The following is a 15,947-nucleotide window of genomic DNA, read 5'->3' as shown; positions in this document are numbered from 1 at the left end:
TTGAAAGCTCTTGTTGGTAGGCGGCCACATGGATAAGAGCCTTTTCCCGACGCTCTTCCACTAGATCTAGTTCAAGAGCAATGGTTTCGGCGTTCAGCTTAGGTTCAAAACCTTCACGTCTGAGGGTGGGCATGCCGACTTCCAACGGTATGACTGCCTCCATGCCATAAGCCAAAGCAAATGGAGTTTTCCCGGTAGATCGCCGCGGGGTTGTCCGGTATGCCCAAAGGACGCTGGGGAGCTCCTCAGCCCACTTTCCCTTGGCTTTTTCCAGCCGTTTCTTCAACCCATCAAGTATGATCTTGTTCGACGCCTCGGCTTGTCCGTTGGACTGTGGGTAAGCCGGAGTAGAGTTGTAGAATTCGATCTTTAGATCTTCACAGAACCCCCTAAACAGGCGGCCGTCAAATTGAGTGCCATTATCAGAGATCAGAATTTTGGGGACGCCAAACCGCGTGACCACATTCTGCCAGACAAACCGCTTCACGTCTTTTTCCTTGATTGTTGCCAAGGGCTCCGCTTCAACCCATTTGGTGAAGTAGTCCGTGGCCGCGATGAAGAACTTCCTATTGCCTGGTGCGATTGGTAGTGGCCCCACTATACTAGCCCCCACATCGTGAAAGGCCAAGGGCTGGTGAGGGGAAGAAGTTCCCTGGTCGGCTGGTGTATCTGGTGGGCAAACTTCTGGCATTTCTCACATTTGCGAACATATTTCTGGGCGTCGGCTTGCATGCACGACCACCAATAACCCTGCGAAATAGCTCGGTAGGCCAAAGACTTGCCCCTATATGACTGCCACAGATGCCTTCGTGAATTTCGTAAAGGAAGGCTTCCACACTGCTCGGGTGCACACACTTCAGGTAGGGACCAGAGAAAGACTTCTTGTATAAAGCGCCGGATGGAGAGAGCCAAAACCGCTCAGACTTCACCCGCACTTTATGTGCTTCCTTCTTGTCGGCTGGAAGGGTCCGTTCTCTGAGAAAGAGGATTATGGGATCCATCCAAGAAGGACTTAGCTCGGCGCAGAGTACTTCTGTCTGCCCGATTTCCTCAATTCTGGGCCTCGGAAGGAATTCAATCAAAAGAGGGTTGGGAGGGATGCTGTCGACCATAGAAGCAAGGCCAGCCAACTCATCTGCTTGGCCATTTTCTTCTTGGCCAATCTGTTGGACCCTGATCGCGTGAAATCACTTGATGTGGTCTCTGACCAGAGCTTGGTACTTCATCATTCTGTCATCCTTTGCCTCGTAAATCCCGGAAACTTGGTTAACCACAAGTTGGGAATCACTATAAACCAAGAGTTCGGATGCTTGCATTTGAAGCGCGCTCTTGAGACCGACCAATAGAGCCTCATACTCGGCGTCATTGTTGGATGCTGGGAAGCCAAGGGTGATAGAATGTTCTATAGTCAGTCCGTCTGGAGAAATCAGAACTATACCCAGCCCGGCACCGTGACGGTTCGAGGCCCCATCAACAAAAAGTTTCCACATTTCGCCAACAAAGAGCTTCCAACACTCTGAGGGGTCCTGAGAAGCTTGAAGGTTGATGGGATCACGGTTGCTCGGCTGTTTGACTTCTAGTCCCGTGCTGAGTGGTTCCACTTCAGCCCCCCTTGGTGATTCGGCGCCGGACTCGGCAAGTTGATCCATAATGCTTAAGTCCGTAGACGAATCGCTAGGTTGCGGTATTATGCCGGCCGCAGGCTCTGTGCTGAGTGGTTCTATTTCTATCCTCCTCGGTGATGGGGTGTCGGACAAAGCGGGTTGGTCAATGACAGCCAACTCGGCCATCGCATCACCGGGTTGTAGTACCGTATTAACTGAAGGGGCTTTGGCGGGGCGCGCAAGCTCCGCGTCGCCAATGCCGCCAAGCTGCGGTATGTCGGTTGAGCTTGCATTCATTTCTTCATCTGCCACGGCAATATCGACCGGGCACGCCGGGTGAGTTCCAGGTGAGAACTCAGTAACAAAATCAGCCAGAGTCTGGGCTTTTATGGCTATGCGCGGCTGGAACTTCACCTCAAACTGTCCCAGTTCGACCGCCCACTTAAGAATCCGACCGGAGAAGTCTTCCCGTTCGAACAAAGGTTTGAGAGGGAACTCGGTCAAGACGACGATGGTATGGGCATGGAAATAGTGTGCCAACTTCCTTGAAGCTATCATCAATGCTAACGCAAGTTTTTCCAGCGGCAAGTACCTCGACTCTGCCGGTAGCAAGGTTTTGCTGACGTAGAAGATGGGTAGATGTTTGATTCCTTCCGACCGGACAAGCATTGCACTGATTGCATGCTGCATTACGGCCAGATAAAGGTAAAGTTCTTCTCCGGATTTTGGTGTGACCAACAACGGGGCGGAAGTCAAATACTCCCTGAGCTCGGCCAAAGCCCGATCACACTCTTCATCCCATGAGAACTTTGATTTCAAGGCTTGAAAAAAAGGGCGGCAGCGATCTGATGACCGACTTATGAATCGGTTAAGCGCGGCGGCCATTCCGGCCAGATGCTGCACATCCTTAGTCGAGCTAGGATGTTTCAATTCTTGCACGGCTCAGATTTGTGTAGGGTTTGCTTCGATACCTCGGTTCGTGACTAGGAAACCCAAAAATTTTCCAAATGCCACGCCGAAGGCACTCTTAGACGCATTTAGGCGTAGCTTGTGCTTTTTGAGAATGGCGAACACCTCGGCCAGGTCAGACAAATGGTCTGCTTGATGTTGGCTCTTAACCACCATATCGTCAATATAAGCCTCCATTGACCGGCCTAGCAGAGGAGGGAACATCTTGGTCACTATCCTTTGAAAAGTTGCCCCGGCGTTCTTCAAACCAAAAGGCATGACTCGGTAGCAGAATAGTCCCCTTGGTGTAGTACACGAGGTGGTCTCTCGGTCGGGCCCATGCATGGCAATCTGATGGTAGTCGCGGTAGGCGTCCAAGAAACTGAGCCTGTTATGTCCAGCCGTTAAGTCCACAAGCTGGTCTATTCTAGGCAGAGGGAAGCTGTCTTTCGGACAAGCTCGGTTGACGGTCTTGTAGTCAACGCAAACTCGCCACTTCCCATTCTTCTTGGGCACCACGACCGTGTTTGAAATCCACCGAGGGTAGTGCACTTCCTGAATTGCTCGCGCCTCAAGCAAGTTCTTCACTTCCTCCGCAACGACCTCGGCGTGATGTAGCGCCGATCTCCTTGTGCGCTGAATGACCGGCTTTGCCTCGGGGAAGACATTGAGATGATGGCATATAAAGCTCGGATCGATACCAAGCATGTCGTAAGGTGTCCATGCGAAGACTTCAATGTTGGCCATCAAGAACTCAACCGTGTCGGTTCTTTCTTGGGCTGTAAGGCTTGATCCGAGCAAGAGGAACTTGTCCGAATGCTCGGTATCAATGCGCACTTCCACCAATTCCTCGACAGCTTTGTCCTCGGCCTTGGTGCCCACAGCGTCGAGGACTCCCCAGTCTTCCGGTCCCTCAATCATTTGAACGAAGCCTTTGGCAGCTCGGCTCCCGTTGACCGCCACGAAGCACTGCTTCGACATGACTTGATCGCCCCAAATTTCTTCGATTGCCCCCATAACCGAGGGGAATCTCATCACCTGATGATAGGTCGACGCTACGGCTTGCATAGTGTGAAGCCATCCCCTTCCTAGGATCAAATTATAAGTGGATGGCACCTGCAACACCCAGAACTCCACTTGTTTGACCACGGATCCCGCTTTGACCGGCAGGATAATCTTTCCCAAAGGCCACTCCGGTTGTGAGTTGAAACCAACCAGTGGCGAAGTTGCTGGGGCCAAATCTGTATCCCGGAGCTTGAGCTGTTTGAAAGTGTCGTAGTACATGATCTCGACCGAGCTTCCCTGATCAATCAAGATCCATTTGACATCAAATTCTTTGACGCGGAGTGTAACCATCAGGGCATCTTTGTGCGGCGTCTGGATGCGCTCTAAGTCTCTTGAAGAGAAACTGATCACTTCTTTCTCTTCGGTCTTCCCCCTTTTGATCGCAGGCTGAACCGACAAAACTGGCCTCATATGTTCTGCCTTCTTGATCATACCTCGGAGCTCGCATACACGCACCGGTTCCACTATGCCGTGGATGACATTAACCACCCCTTGTGGAGGCGCATCTCGATCATCCGGTCCCCGCTGATCAACCGGAGCTTGATTGGCCTTCACGCCGCCATCAATGTAAAGGTCCAAGTGTCCGGCTGCGACTAGCTTTTCCAAGTGTTGCCTCAAAGGCAAACAATCCTCTGTCCGATGGCCTCGCTCCCGGTGAAACGTGCAACGGTACCGCGGATTGAAGCCCTTCTGTCCGTCGCCTAACTTAGCAGGAAACCGGACATACTCCTCGTCACGGATTTCACTAAGTATGCGATAGATTGGAATCTTAAAGACCGTGGTGATGCCTGTCCTTGCTTTCAACCTTCTGTTATCATCGGCTATGTCATCCCGGGGGTAGTCATCCCAGTCATTCCGACGTCCCCTACCGCGGTTTTTGCGATTAGTGCCACGGTCCGAGTGTTCAGCGCGGTCGCTGGATCGGCCGGCCTCCTGCCCAACCGCGTGTACTTTGCCAGCTGACTGCTTGTCTGTTGCTACCGGAGTTGCCTTCACGGTAGATGCTGACGCATCATCTTCCACTCGGATGTGCTCATTGATGCGCTGCATTAGCTGTCCCATGGATGTCAGCTGGTGCATGGTAAGCGAGTCCTGCAGTCTATGTCCGACCGGGAGACCTCGCTTGTATTGTGTGATTGCAAGGTTGGTCGGGCAATCCAAAATCTCGTTGAAGGTCTCCCAATATCTGGAGTTGTATGCCTTCAACGTGTCGCTCGGTTCCATCTTGACACTCAGGAGGTGATCAACTTCCTTTGGTGTTTTGGTGTTGGTTTTGAAGCGTGTCATAAAGGCTTCGGCCAACTGTTGCCGCCTTTCGATGCTTCCCTCCGGTAGCCTCTCGAACCATTTCAAACCCAGCTCGCCCAAACTTAATGGGAAGATCAAGCACATAAGAGCGTCAATCCGCCTATATCCGGCCATGATCTGTCGGAAATGACTTATATGCATATACAGGTCGATTTTTCCGTCATAGAGTGTGAACTTTGGCTGGTGGAAGCCCGTCGGAAGCGGTGCGATCTCAATATCCACGGAGAATGGGGTGGCACTCAGCCTTGCCAAGTCTGTATCTACAAGGAGAGGCGCGACTGGGCGGGGTAGAGGCATTCCGACCTCCTCGCTGGCGTGAACCCCATAGGATAGCCGCTGGAATGCCAGCACCCTTTGAGCCTCCCGCCGGCGAGCCCACTCCTTCAAAACTGCCTGTAAATCTTCTAAATGAGCAGAATAAGAATACCTCGACGTCGTCGTCGAACGTGAGGGTCGGTAGGTACTATCTCGCGCGCTGGATTTCTCTTCGTGCGCGTCGGAATCTCCAACCTTGTAACTTCTGGTGATTGAGATGGACGATGTACGCCGCTGGCTCTGACTGCTTGAACGGCGGGGTTGGGTGCGCTCACTGTGGTCTCTCACTCCAACTACACCCTTTCCTTTGACATGCCGCTTCAGCTCCTCCATCTCCGCTGCTATTCGCCAGATGACGGCGTCCTGGTCCCTTAACTTGTGTTCCAGACGTCTGGTATGTGATTCTCTCCGCCGCCGATGACCGTCTGGACTACGTGAATGACCATAACTTATTCCGCGCTTATCCCGCGCATCTCTTAAATGTCCTCCTAGAGAAATCTCCAGGTCTGCCATCGGAGGAATGATGGTGGGATGTCCGTCTCTCCGTCTGCCCGACTCCGGGGTAACTCCGTCGACGGCGGACAGTGGAATCTCCTCTATGTTCGCCATGGATGGCGATCAGATGAGCCTGGAAGACAAGGTTTTGTCTGTCGAATTCCCACAGACGGCGCCAATTGTGCGGGGAGCAAATATTCAGGCAAGCCTGCACTCCTTTCTTCCAAACTCCTGTCTGTCCAATCGACCTACGAGCACAACGGCAGTGAGCTACCTGGCGGTGTGTGGCCGGAAAACCCCTCCGACGATCAAGTTAGAACACACACACAGGGGATAGATAGAGAGAAGGGAGAGTCTTGAGTGTTTAGTGTATATCTCACCAAATGTTCATTTGCCCCAGCATGGGGGGCGCAGACTTACTTATATACCTTTTGTGCGCCAAATCCACTCTCATTCGTCTCTCGACACGTGGTGCTACTATTCCAATTGTCAGCACAAATCTTGCTGAACATCACCTAACCCGACTGCCAGCCCACTCTACTGGGAGCTCGGCAGCCGGGTTGCATCATCTCGGCTGTAGATGGCCATGTTGTATAGCTGGCCAGGGCGCCCCGCTCGCCGCGCTCCGCTTCGACCAAGCTCGGGCACATCCCGGCATCGTCGAGCTCGTGACAGCTACGCTTGTTTGCCGTGGGCCTTACTGCCGAGCAAACACATGTAGCTCGGTCCAAACTTGTCTTTCCAGGCGCCGGACAACCCATTTGACAGGCTTCGATAACAAGAAGCTATGTAGCTCGGTCAAACCACGCCTTGCATTAACCGAGCAGGATCTTTCAAGACAGGGCCGTACTACCTCGGCCCAATCCTTGTTCGGCCCAAACCCGTCCGGCCCAATTCCAGATCATAAATCTCCCTCTCAATTTCAATTTGATAATGCATAAATGATAAAGCTACATAAATTTATCTGTTAAAATAATGAGATTTATATCTAAATAAAACTTGACTATGCATTAATTTTTTTTAATAAATTTCTAGGTAGAAATTTTAAAGAGTGTTATTTTTAATCCAAAAATTAGACTTAGTTTTTAAATTTAATGAGGTGACAGTCTATAGGATATGTAAGACAACTCTTCCACTCTCTTATCTGTTCTCATTATCAATCAATCATCATTTTTACACATCACTAACATTAAAAAGTGAGTTCCTATATATTTTTAATTTGGGTAAATTACAAATACACCCCCCTGATATTGTAATTTTGAAAATTACATTCCACCCCTAAGGTTTCTTATTTCATAATAAATTGCCCATTTTATTAATAAATCATCAACTCAATTAACAGCTTAATGATTTTAAAAATATGTTTCAATTAATAATTTAGGTAATTTTATCATTATAGAGGAGAGCAATTATGAATTTTATTTTTTTAATTAATTCTGTTAGATAAAAAATTCTAATAAAGGGGTATTTATAATTTTTCAAATCACAGGAGGAATCTATATTTTAAGCAAACCTTAGGAAGTGTATTTGTAATCTATCATTTTAATTTTAAATATTAGTAAGAGTAATAATTTTTTAAATTATTAGACACTAAAATAGTGACGTTTATATTAATAAATATATTTGTGTTCAGTGATGAAAAAAAGAATAATACTATATCACCAATTAGTATACCACTTATTGTATTAACGGATAATGTGATATAATTTTAAAATTTTTGAATATTTGTAATTTGTAAAATGGGTGGGGTCATAATTTTGAAATGACAATGTCATAATATATGTTGGTATACTAATTGGTATGCCAATTGGTGTGTGTAGCACTACCGAAAAAAATATATTTATTTAAAATAACTAGACTTTTCCAAAATATTTATCTTTTTTGGTAAAATCTAATTTTTTTTTAAATACAATTACACTTTAAAAGTATTAAATTTCCAAAATTATTATTGACTTTTTCTTGAGAATATCAATTGTCATAATTAATGAATTTAAAAAAAGAATAAAATAAAACATTTATATTATTTTAATTTTTAATTTTTAAAAATTAATTAATATTTTAAGATAATAAAAAATAAAATAACGATTTAATATTTTGAGAGGAGATAATAATAAAAAAATGTGTAGTTGCAACTTGCAAAGAAGTCAAGGATGAAAGTCTGTGGTCAACAGTGAACCGATTCCCATTACCGCTTCCGTCTATCTATGATTATGGTGGGAGAGTGATGGAAGTGATGCTGGTCAATATTGGATTTTTCTTTATTCGCTTTAATTTTTTTTAAATTTTTTTTAATTAAAATATAACGTGAAAGAATTAACATATTTAGAATAATTTTTTAAAATTTTATAAAAAATATGTAAAAAAATAAATAAAAAGATAATTTTGACTCCTTTTTGTTGTTGTTATTGTTGTTGTTGTATAGGATCTAGGATGCCTGCTGTGTTGGGTGCACAGTAGGACTGTGTAGCTTTATATAGGTTAATTTTGGGATTCAATTTGATAATTCGAATCGTTCATATTTTAAAGTATATCAATTAAAATGCATATAAAAAAATCAAGTTAATCGGCTATCGTTAACTTTTTTATCTACTCACATTTGTATTCATTTTAATACTTTAAATCACAATGTCATTTATTTTTGTAAATGCAAATGTGAGTAGATGAAAGAGTTAATGATATCCGATTAACTTGACTTTTTATAGGTATGATTTACTTGATATACTTTAAAATATGAACGGTTCGGATTATCAAACCAAACCTCGAAATGAGCCCATAAGGCAGCACAACAGGCACTCCACCTGCTATATAGCTTTTTAATTTTTGTCTATTTAGTAATTTTTTTTGAATTCTAGGCTATTTTGTTAACTTCCCAAACAAGTCCTCCCAAAAAAAAAAAAAAAAAAAGAAAAAATCATTAAAGGCAAGTTTGGATACCTATTTAAATTGTTAAAAAGTCACTATAAAAAAGTTGTTTTTTTTTAATTACTTTTCTACAGGTGTTTTTGTAAAAAACAAAGTAATTAGTTTCCAACAAATCATTAATTAATAATTAGTAAGAAGAATAAGGAAGTGAGAATTATTTGTTTATTTATTTTTACGCATTTTGATAGTGCATAAACAAAATACACATGTATATAGTTTATTTAGGTTGGAATTTAAAAAAAATTTAATACCGAATCAAATCTTTTAATTTTGTTAGTTGAAGAAGTGAAACTGACTTTGTCATCTTTTCGATTTTGGTTAAATAGGGGATAAGAGTTTTTTTTTTTTTTTTTGAATTTTTTATAAAATATATAAAGTTCACTTTGGCAATAAATGAAAAAGGTGGTGGGGAAATACTTTGCAAGTGTTTCTCTTTCTAATAATTTTTATTGCTAAATATGTAATATTTGTTATTTGTTTTTAAAATCAAAAAATTAATATATCAAATTATTTAGATATAATATTTCGGTTAGTTTGGTTGGTATCACTGTAAAGTTTTTCAAAACTTACCAAAAATCGACCAAAAATTAAGATTTTAATTTGGGTGTTTGTGTAAATTTTGATGAGTCTCGGGTATTTGCAAACGGTTGAGAGGTCCACAGTTAAGACCTATTACGGAATGGCTTCTGTCCGGTTCTTAATTGGATTGGACCATACTGTTGGGTCTGTGGAGGCCCATCCCGGGTCCCGTTTTGATAATCTGAACCGTTGAATGTGTAGAACTCGTCGAGTACTATATGTCCATAAAAAATCACATTGATCGGATATCGATAGCTATGTGATCAAAATAGATTTTTGTCAACCGTTAATTTATTCACCGTCCATTTTTTTTTATACAAAACGGATTTGATCACACAGCTATAGATATCCGATTAACGTGATTTTTTATGAATATATAGTACTTGACGAGTTTTACACATTAAACGGTTCAGATTATTAAAACGGGACCCGTGGTAGGCCCCCACGGGCCCAACAGCACGGTTAATCGGACTGGACAGAAGCCATGCCCATTTTATTATTATATGTTATTTTTGCAATTGTCTTTCGTGTAAATTTATATATTTAATTTATGAAATTTATTAATAATATATGAATTTTTTAATTTATATTTTACTTATAATTTTCTCTTTATTTTCAATAAGCAAATTAATTTTAAAAAAAAAATTCTTCAATAATTGACTCAATTGAGTTGAGTCAAATAGGACTCAAGTTTTTCAAATATATTTGAGAAGACGAGCTTGACTAATCTTAATAGATGAGCTCGAATATCCATAAGCTCATTCAGCTCGACCCGTTAGAATATCTAATTTTGGGGCATCATTCCCCGCAATTCTAGCATTTAGATTCAAATACAAAGAAAATCCTGCCCTTTACTAAATAATGTGTAAAATTGGATGCAAGTATGAGATTTTTATTATTTTTGCCCTGGAAAATGAATTGGTTTTCATGATTCTACTTCCACTTAAATTGATTTTGCAGTTTCTCAAAACACAAAAAATATGAGTTTCACTGTGGTATATGTAAAAATTTATACTTCCTTCTATGATTTTTTTCACAATTTCTATAAGATATCCCTATGACCATATCATTTCCCCAATATTCTATAACATATTCTATATATAGATATGCCTTATCTGTGTAATACAGTATATTATCTATATATACTTATCTTCTCTTTTATATAAAGGAGTTTGTACTATTCATTGATTATTGAATTAAATTCGAGAGTTTTCTCTTTTCTTTTCATTCCTCTCTTTAGTATAATATCAATTACATACACAATGAAAAAATTGGGTGCAAAATGTAAGAACAGTTCTTCTACTAACACCAACACTTTAAAAAAAAAATCTGACACAACCTTCTTACATAGATTTTGAGACTCACCTCATGCGAGTGGGTTGTCTCCAAATCTGTGATCTATTTGTGTAAAAAAAGCCACTAAATTGGCCAAAAAAAAAAAAAAAACTAACAGCAGCAGCAACCCTGCTTATTTTCATCATACGGCGTCACAGCTCCTTCAACTTCAGGTGCTTCCTCGCCATCATCGTCTGCACATCCCCTATACGAAAACCATGTTGCTACCAAAACATACATCACAAGATTCACAGCACTCAACACTGCCAGTGTCCAGTAGTACTTGTCCAATCGACTCATATTCAATGTATCCTTTAACCAACTTGGCTTCACCTTTCCCACCACAAATACAAAAACGACATTACCCATCATTCCCAATCCAATCACTCCCCTTGTGAATAACACGAAATAGTCCCTCATCGATGGTGGACCCTGATCTTTGAAAAAACTCATAATCCCATTCTCAGCAACCCCATCAAGCGGCCCAAGGAGTAAAAACTGTGGAAGCAACCAAAACATGCTCATTGGGATTTTCTCATCAGGCTTGTCGAGTAAACCGTGTTTTCTAATCACACTTAGCCTTCGCGTTTCCACGCTTGCAGCAGTAATGCAAGTTAGGATCGTGAATTTCATTGATGCTGCAATGCCAATTGGGGGAGCGTAGTGTTTTGAGTCCTGCTTTGCTGCGGTTTTTCCTTAATGTAAAGTACAATTTGGCGAATTGAGATTTTGGAAAGTCGTAGAACATTAGGAGGATTGGGAGAGGGAGGTTTAAACGTCCGAGCTTGCGGTTCATGTGGTTTGCTTGCTCAAGAAAGAAGGTTTTTCCGATGGAAGGTATTATACCGCAGGCGATGAAAGTTAGCCACATTGGGATTATTCGAATGCCAATTTTGGTTTCTTCAACTTCTGTGACTCTGCAGAGTCTCCATCCGGTTTTCTCTTGTTCTTCTAGTGTTTTGTTTGCCAATATGATCGCTGCCTTGTCTAAGCACCTGGTCCAAAATCATGAAGACAATTCATCAAGAATTTAGTGCCTTTCCAATAAATAAAAAAAAAAAAGTCAGTATACAAATTTGATGAATTAGCAATTTTGAAGTTGTTGTTCTTTTCTGAAGTTCAATGACAAAAGATTAAGATAGAAAAGGAAAGGGGTAATTTACACTTTGCCCTTTATGTTTGATCATTTTTTTATTTTGACTTTTCATGTTTCAAATTTTTTTCAATTTACCTTGAAGATAATTTATATTCAACATTAAATAGAAAATGACACATTAACAACCACGTGATATAAAAATATTTTATTATATATAACTCATATCTCTTTCACAAACACAAACTCTAATATAATAATATATTTTTTATGTCATTTGATAGTTATTGTATCATTTTTTTAATCTAATTTTGAATAAAATTTAACTTTAAGAATAAATTGGGAAAAGAAGTGGAGAAAAAAATTTCAAGTGCCAAAAACTCTGAACACTGTTGTTAATGGACTCCCCTGTGGCTTATCATACTTATATGAACAGGACCCACTCAAGAACAATAATGTTGCAACCAAACTACATATTGCTGGAATTCCAAACCTAACAGACCATTGCTTTATATATGGAAGTGCAATGCCTCCAATTATGGGCACGAGGATGATGCCGAAGATGCCCACAATTTGCCATAGAAGTTTTCGTCCCGTGTCTCTGTCATTGCTAGCTGTTGTTTGCGCTGTGAAAAATGGTGTAGAGAGACCGTGTGGCTGGAAATTCCCACGGCTATGAGAGATAAGGCAGTGTAGAAGAGGGCTTTTTGTGTGTGACCTATGCATTCTGGTTTGTAAGCACTGCAAGTGTCAGTGGATTTAGAGAGGACTGGTGGTGTTGACATGGATAGAAAGCCCAACCCCTGCACTCAATCATGTTATTATAATTATTTTGCATAAAATCTACCTATAAAATCATGTGTTCTATATAGCTTTGGCACAGTTTAAGTTGTTTCAATTACGGTTGTACGTAGCTATTTATTTTTTCTCAAAAGTTTATGCTTGGTAACTGTTGGCTTTCTAATTATTATTGAACTTTAACTGTCCAAATTGATGTAATACTTGTCATATTTGTGTCAATTTTTTTGTTAGAAATTTCTAATTTAGGTGAAATTGTTTCAATTAGAGAACATTTAAATCGTTAAACCAAATAATTATAAAATTCACTTATGGTTCTTGAAATATGCATTTGCGTCACTTTGGTCCATAAAAATTCAAATTTTCAATATTTGTCTTCTTCATCAGTGTTTGGGGACCAAAGTAACAAATTTAAAATTTTTGGGGACCAAAGTGACACGAAATTCATATTTTAGGGACTATATATGAATTTGATTATAACTACCTATACAATTTTGGCAGTCCATTTGAAATTTAACCAATTTCACTCAAACTAAAATTTTTAAGAATGAAGTTGATAAAATTAGAACTTGGATGACCAAAGTGACACAAAACATATACTTTAGCAACTGCATATGTATTTTATCCTGTTACTTTATATATATATATATATATATGTATATTATCTGAAAAGAATTGTTGCATGTTTCATAACAACCAAATCTTGAAGCTATCCAAACAATTTTGAGCATTAGCTGCTGCACAAAATTAATCTAGTATGGAATTGGCCTTAATGTAGTCCATGCTATTGTCTTATAGGTTTGATGGTTGGCCTTTGAGATTCAAAATTTCTCAGTTATAATGAAAATTAAAAATCTATTATATCTACCAGCTTAATAAAGCCTTAGGTGGTGTGACAACCACAACAGCTAAAAAGAGCAGTCACAAATAATTTCAACTCAAAAGCAACATCAAACTCAGAAACAAGCCAAAAACACAGAGAAATTTCACAGAGATATTACTCAAAATACAATAGGTGATGCTGGAGAACAGAAGCATTGCATAGTGTCCCATGAACATATCGACTAGGAAGGCAAAGCCTAGCGGCATTATGGAAGCTATGCCTCCCTAAATGTTTATAATTCCAGCAGCGTGCGTCAAATTGATCTTCCAAACATTCGTTAAGTAAGTCATCATCACCCACATCGCGTACCCAGCCAATATGTCAGCCCATATCAACACTATCATTGTTTTAAATAAGAGGATAACCGCAAAATCACTACAGGAAATATAGAATTTAACGGCGTTTATTTAGCGACGTTTTTTTAAACACCACTGTTTCTAACCTTTAACAACGTTTTTTAAACGTCGTATTTTATTTTGATTAAAACGGTACCGTTTAAGGAATAGAAGTCGTTTTTCAAATGCCTTCACATGTATTACAATAACATTATTCCTCCGTGTTTCTCTTAGCTCTGTGAGAATCAAAACCCTTCTCTCACTCTCTTCAAGCCCTCACCAATCCCTCAAATCTCTCACTCACTCGATCACTCTCTCTCTGTCTCTCTCTGTCTCTCTAAACTCTCAGTCTCAGAGATTAAGATTCAACCTTATTCAGCTCGGTTCCATCTCAGATCCAATCTCAGAGTGATTTCGATTTCAAAGTTCTCTCTCTCTCTCTCTCTCTCTCCCTCTCTCTCTCCCTCTCTCGATTTCGAAGCTCCGCCGCCGCCACCATCGCCACCACCGTTTACTAAGGTGAGCACCACCATCTACAATCTCAATTTCGTATTCTCTCTCTCTCTCTCAAGCTTTTCCTTCCCTCGATTCTTCTCCTAGGGTTTACATAAGTTTAAGATTTCAGATTTGAGATTTCTCATATGTTTCAGATCTGAGATTTCTCATTCAAAATAATGTTTGAGATTTGAAATTTCTTATTCAAAAAAACATGTTTCAGATCTGAGATTTCTCATTCAAAAATATATGTTTCTGATTTTAAATTTCTCATTCAAAAATAGTTGTTTGAGATTTGAAATTTCTCATTCGAAAATATGTAGTCTTTCCTCATTAAAAAATATATATATATATATATATATATATTTTTCATTTTTCATCTTCTTCTCATCTGTGTTTCACTCCAACCACCACCTCACCACTATGCAGCCATCTCTGTGCACTCTGTCTCTCTCTGCGTGGCTGTGTGTGTGGTATGAGACAAGAGGCAAGTGGTATCATTGGAAATCTCTGGTATCATTTTTTAATGATTTGGTTTGTTTTGGTGTACTTTGGAGATCTTTGGTATCATTTTTTAATGATTTGGTTTCTTCATTTTTCCTGTTACTTTGCATATTGCCTGCAAGGAGGATTCATGACATCTTGGGATAGTCAGCATTTGAATGTTAGCTTCTTCTTTTTTTGTGTGACAATCTTCTTGTAATCAGCCTATGCCCTCTCTATTGGGGGGGGGGGAGTTTTGCAATGTATATTTCAAGCTACAAAATATAGCTAATATGCCCCTTCTGGAGTGTTTTAATCTCTTGTACTCATGATTTATTGCACAAACAGGCTTCGCTTGATCAATCTCTACCTTTCCATTTCAAGCTACAAAATATAGCTAATATGCCCCTTCTGGAGTGTTTTAATCTCTTGTACTCATGATTTATTGCACAAACAGGCTTCGCTTGATCAATCTTTACCTTTCTAGGGAAACGGTGCTATTGCACTTCTTCTTGGTGCTTTCTACTTGCTCAGTGGATGCTATTCACTGCACTTGGGTCACTTCAGAGGCATATTCATCTCCCTCTATTGTCTTAGCTGCAAGGGGTGCACATGGTAACAGGGTCATTTTTTATGATTACAGCGAAGCATACTTCTGGCTTCGGCAGAATACTCCTCCAGATGCTAAGGTAATGTCCTGGTGGGATTAAGGATTTGACCGTTTGCTGAAAAATAGCTTAAAGAAATTGTATTCTAATCTTGTTATATATCTTTTATTGTACCATGCCTTCTTTTTATAGTGATAAAAACACTGAATGGTTCTTCTTCTTTTTTAAATAGTTTTTTTTTTGAATTTTAATTTAATAATTTAACTTTTAGATGCAAAAGCTATGCCATGTAATATTATATTGGTAGCTATTGCTGATTACGGCTGCATTACCTTCTCCCTGTCTCCCTTATTGCTTGGTATGGTGAAGTGTTTCCATATAAATCAACAGGTGGTATAAAATTTGATCTGTTTGCAGAGTATCAAATAAGTACGAGACCTGCCTGTAGTGTTGCAGAGTATTTGCAAATAAGATGCAAGACCATCTGATGCTTCTTCTGGATAAGCTGGCTGCTTATTAGGGTCATAACAATAGTCCACTTATGGTGACTGGATCATCAGACATTTGTCATTTGGCCCTGGGCCACTTAATTGAGGCGAGTAAGGAGGCTATCCTAACTACAAACACAATAATTTCTGAATGCAATATAGTATCTATGCTTCTATTTATATACATTTAGTA

General features: G+C 40.5%; 1 protein-coding gene across 1 annotated transcript; it reads right to left on the bottom strand.

The window, feature by feature from the left end:
- Positions 1–10,682: 10,682 nt before the first annotated feature.
- Positions 10,683–11,204, bottom strand: LOC145800360 (protein NRT1/ PTR FAMILY 5.5-like). Its single transcript, XM_082890019.1, has one exon. The coding sequence runs from the start codon at positions 11,202–11,204 to the stop codon at positions 10,683–10,685; it is 522 nt and encodes a 173-aa protein (XP_082746145.1).
- Between the last annotated feature and the right edge of the window lie 4,743 nt (positions 11,205–15,947).

This window comes from Camellia sinensis, chromosome 10 (genome assembly GCF_055761805.1).
Source record: "Camellia sinensis isolate YWXY chromosome 10, ASM5576180v1, whole genome shotgun sequence".
Lineage (NCBI taxonomy): Eukaryota > Viridiplantae > Streptophyta > Magnoliopsida > Ericales > Theaceae > Camellia > Camellia sinensis.
Note: the sequence above shows the minus strand (reverse complement) of the source record. Positions and strands in the feature narration are given on the sequence as shown.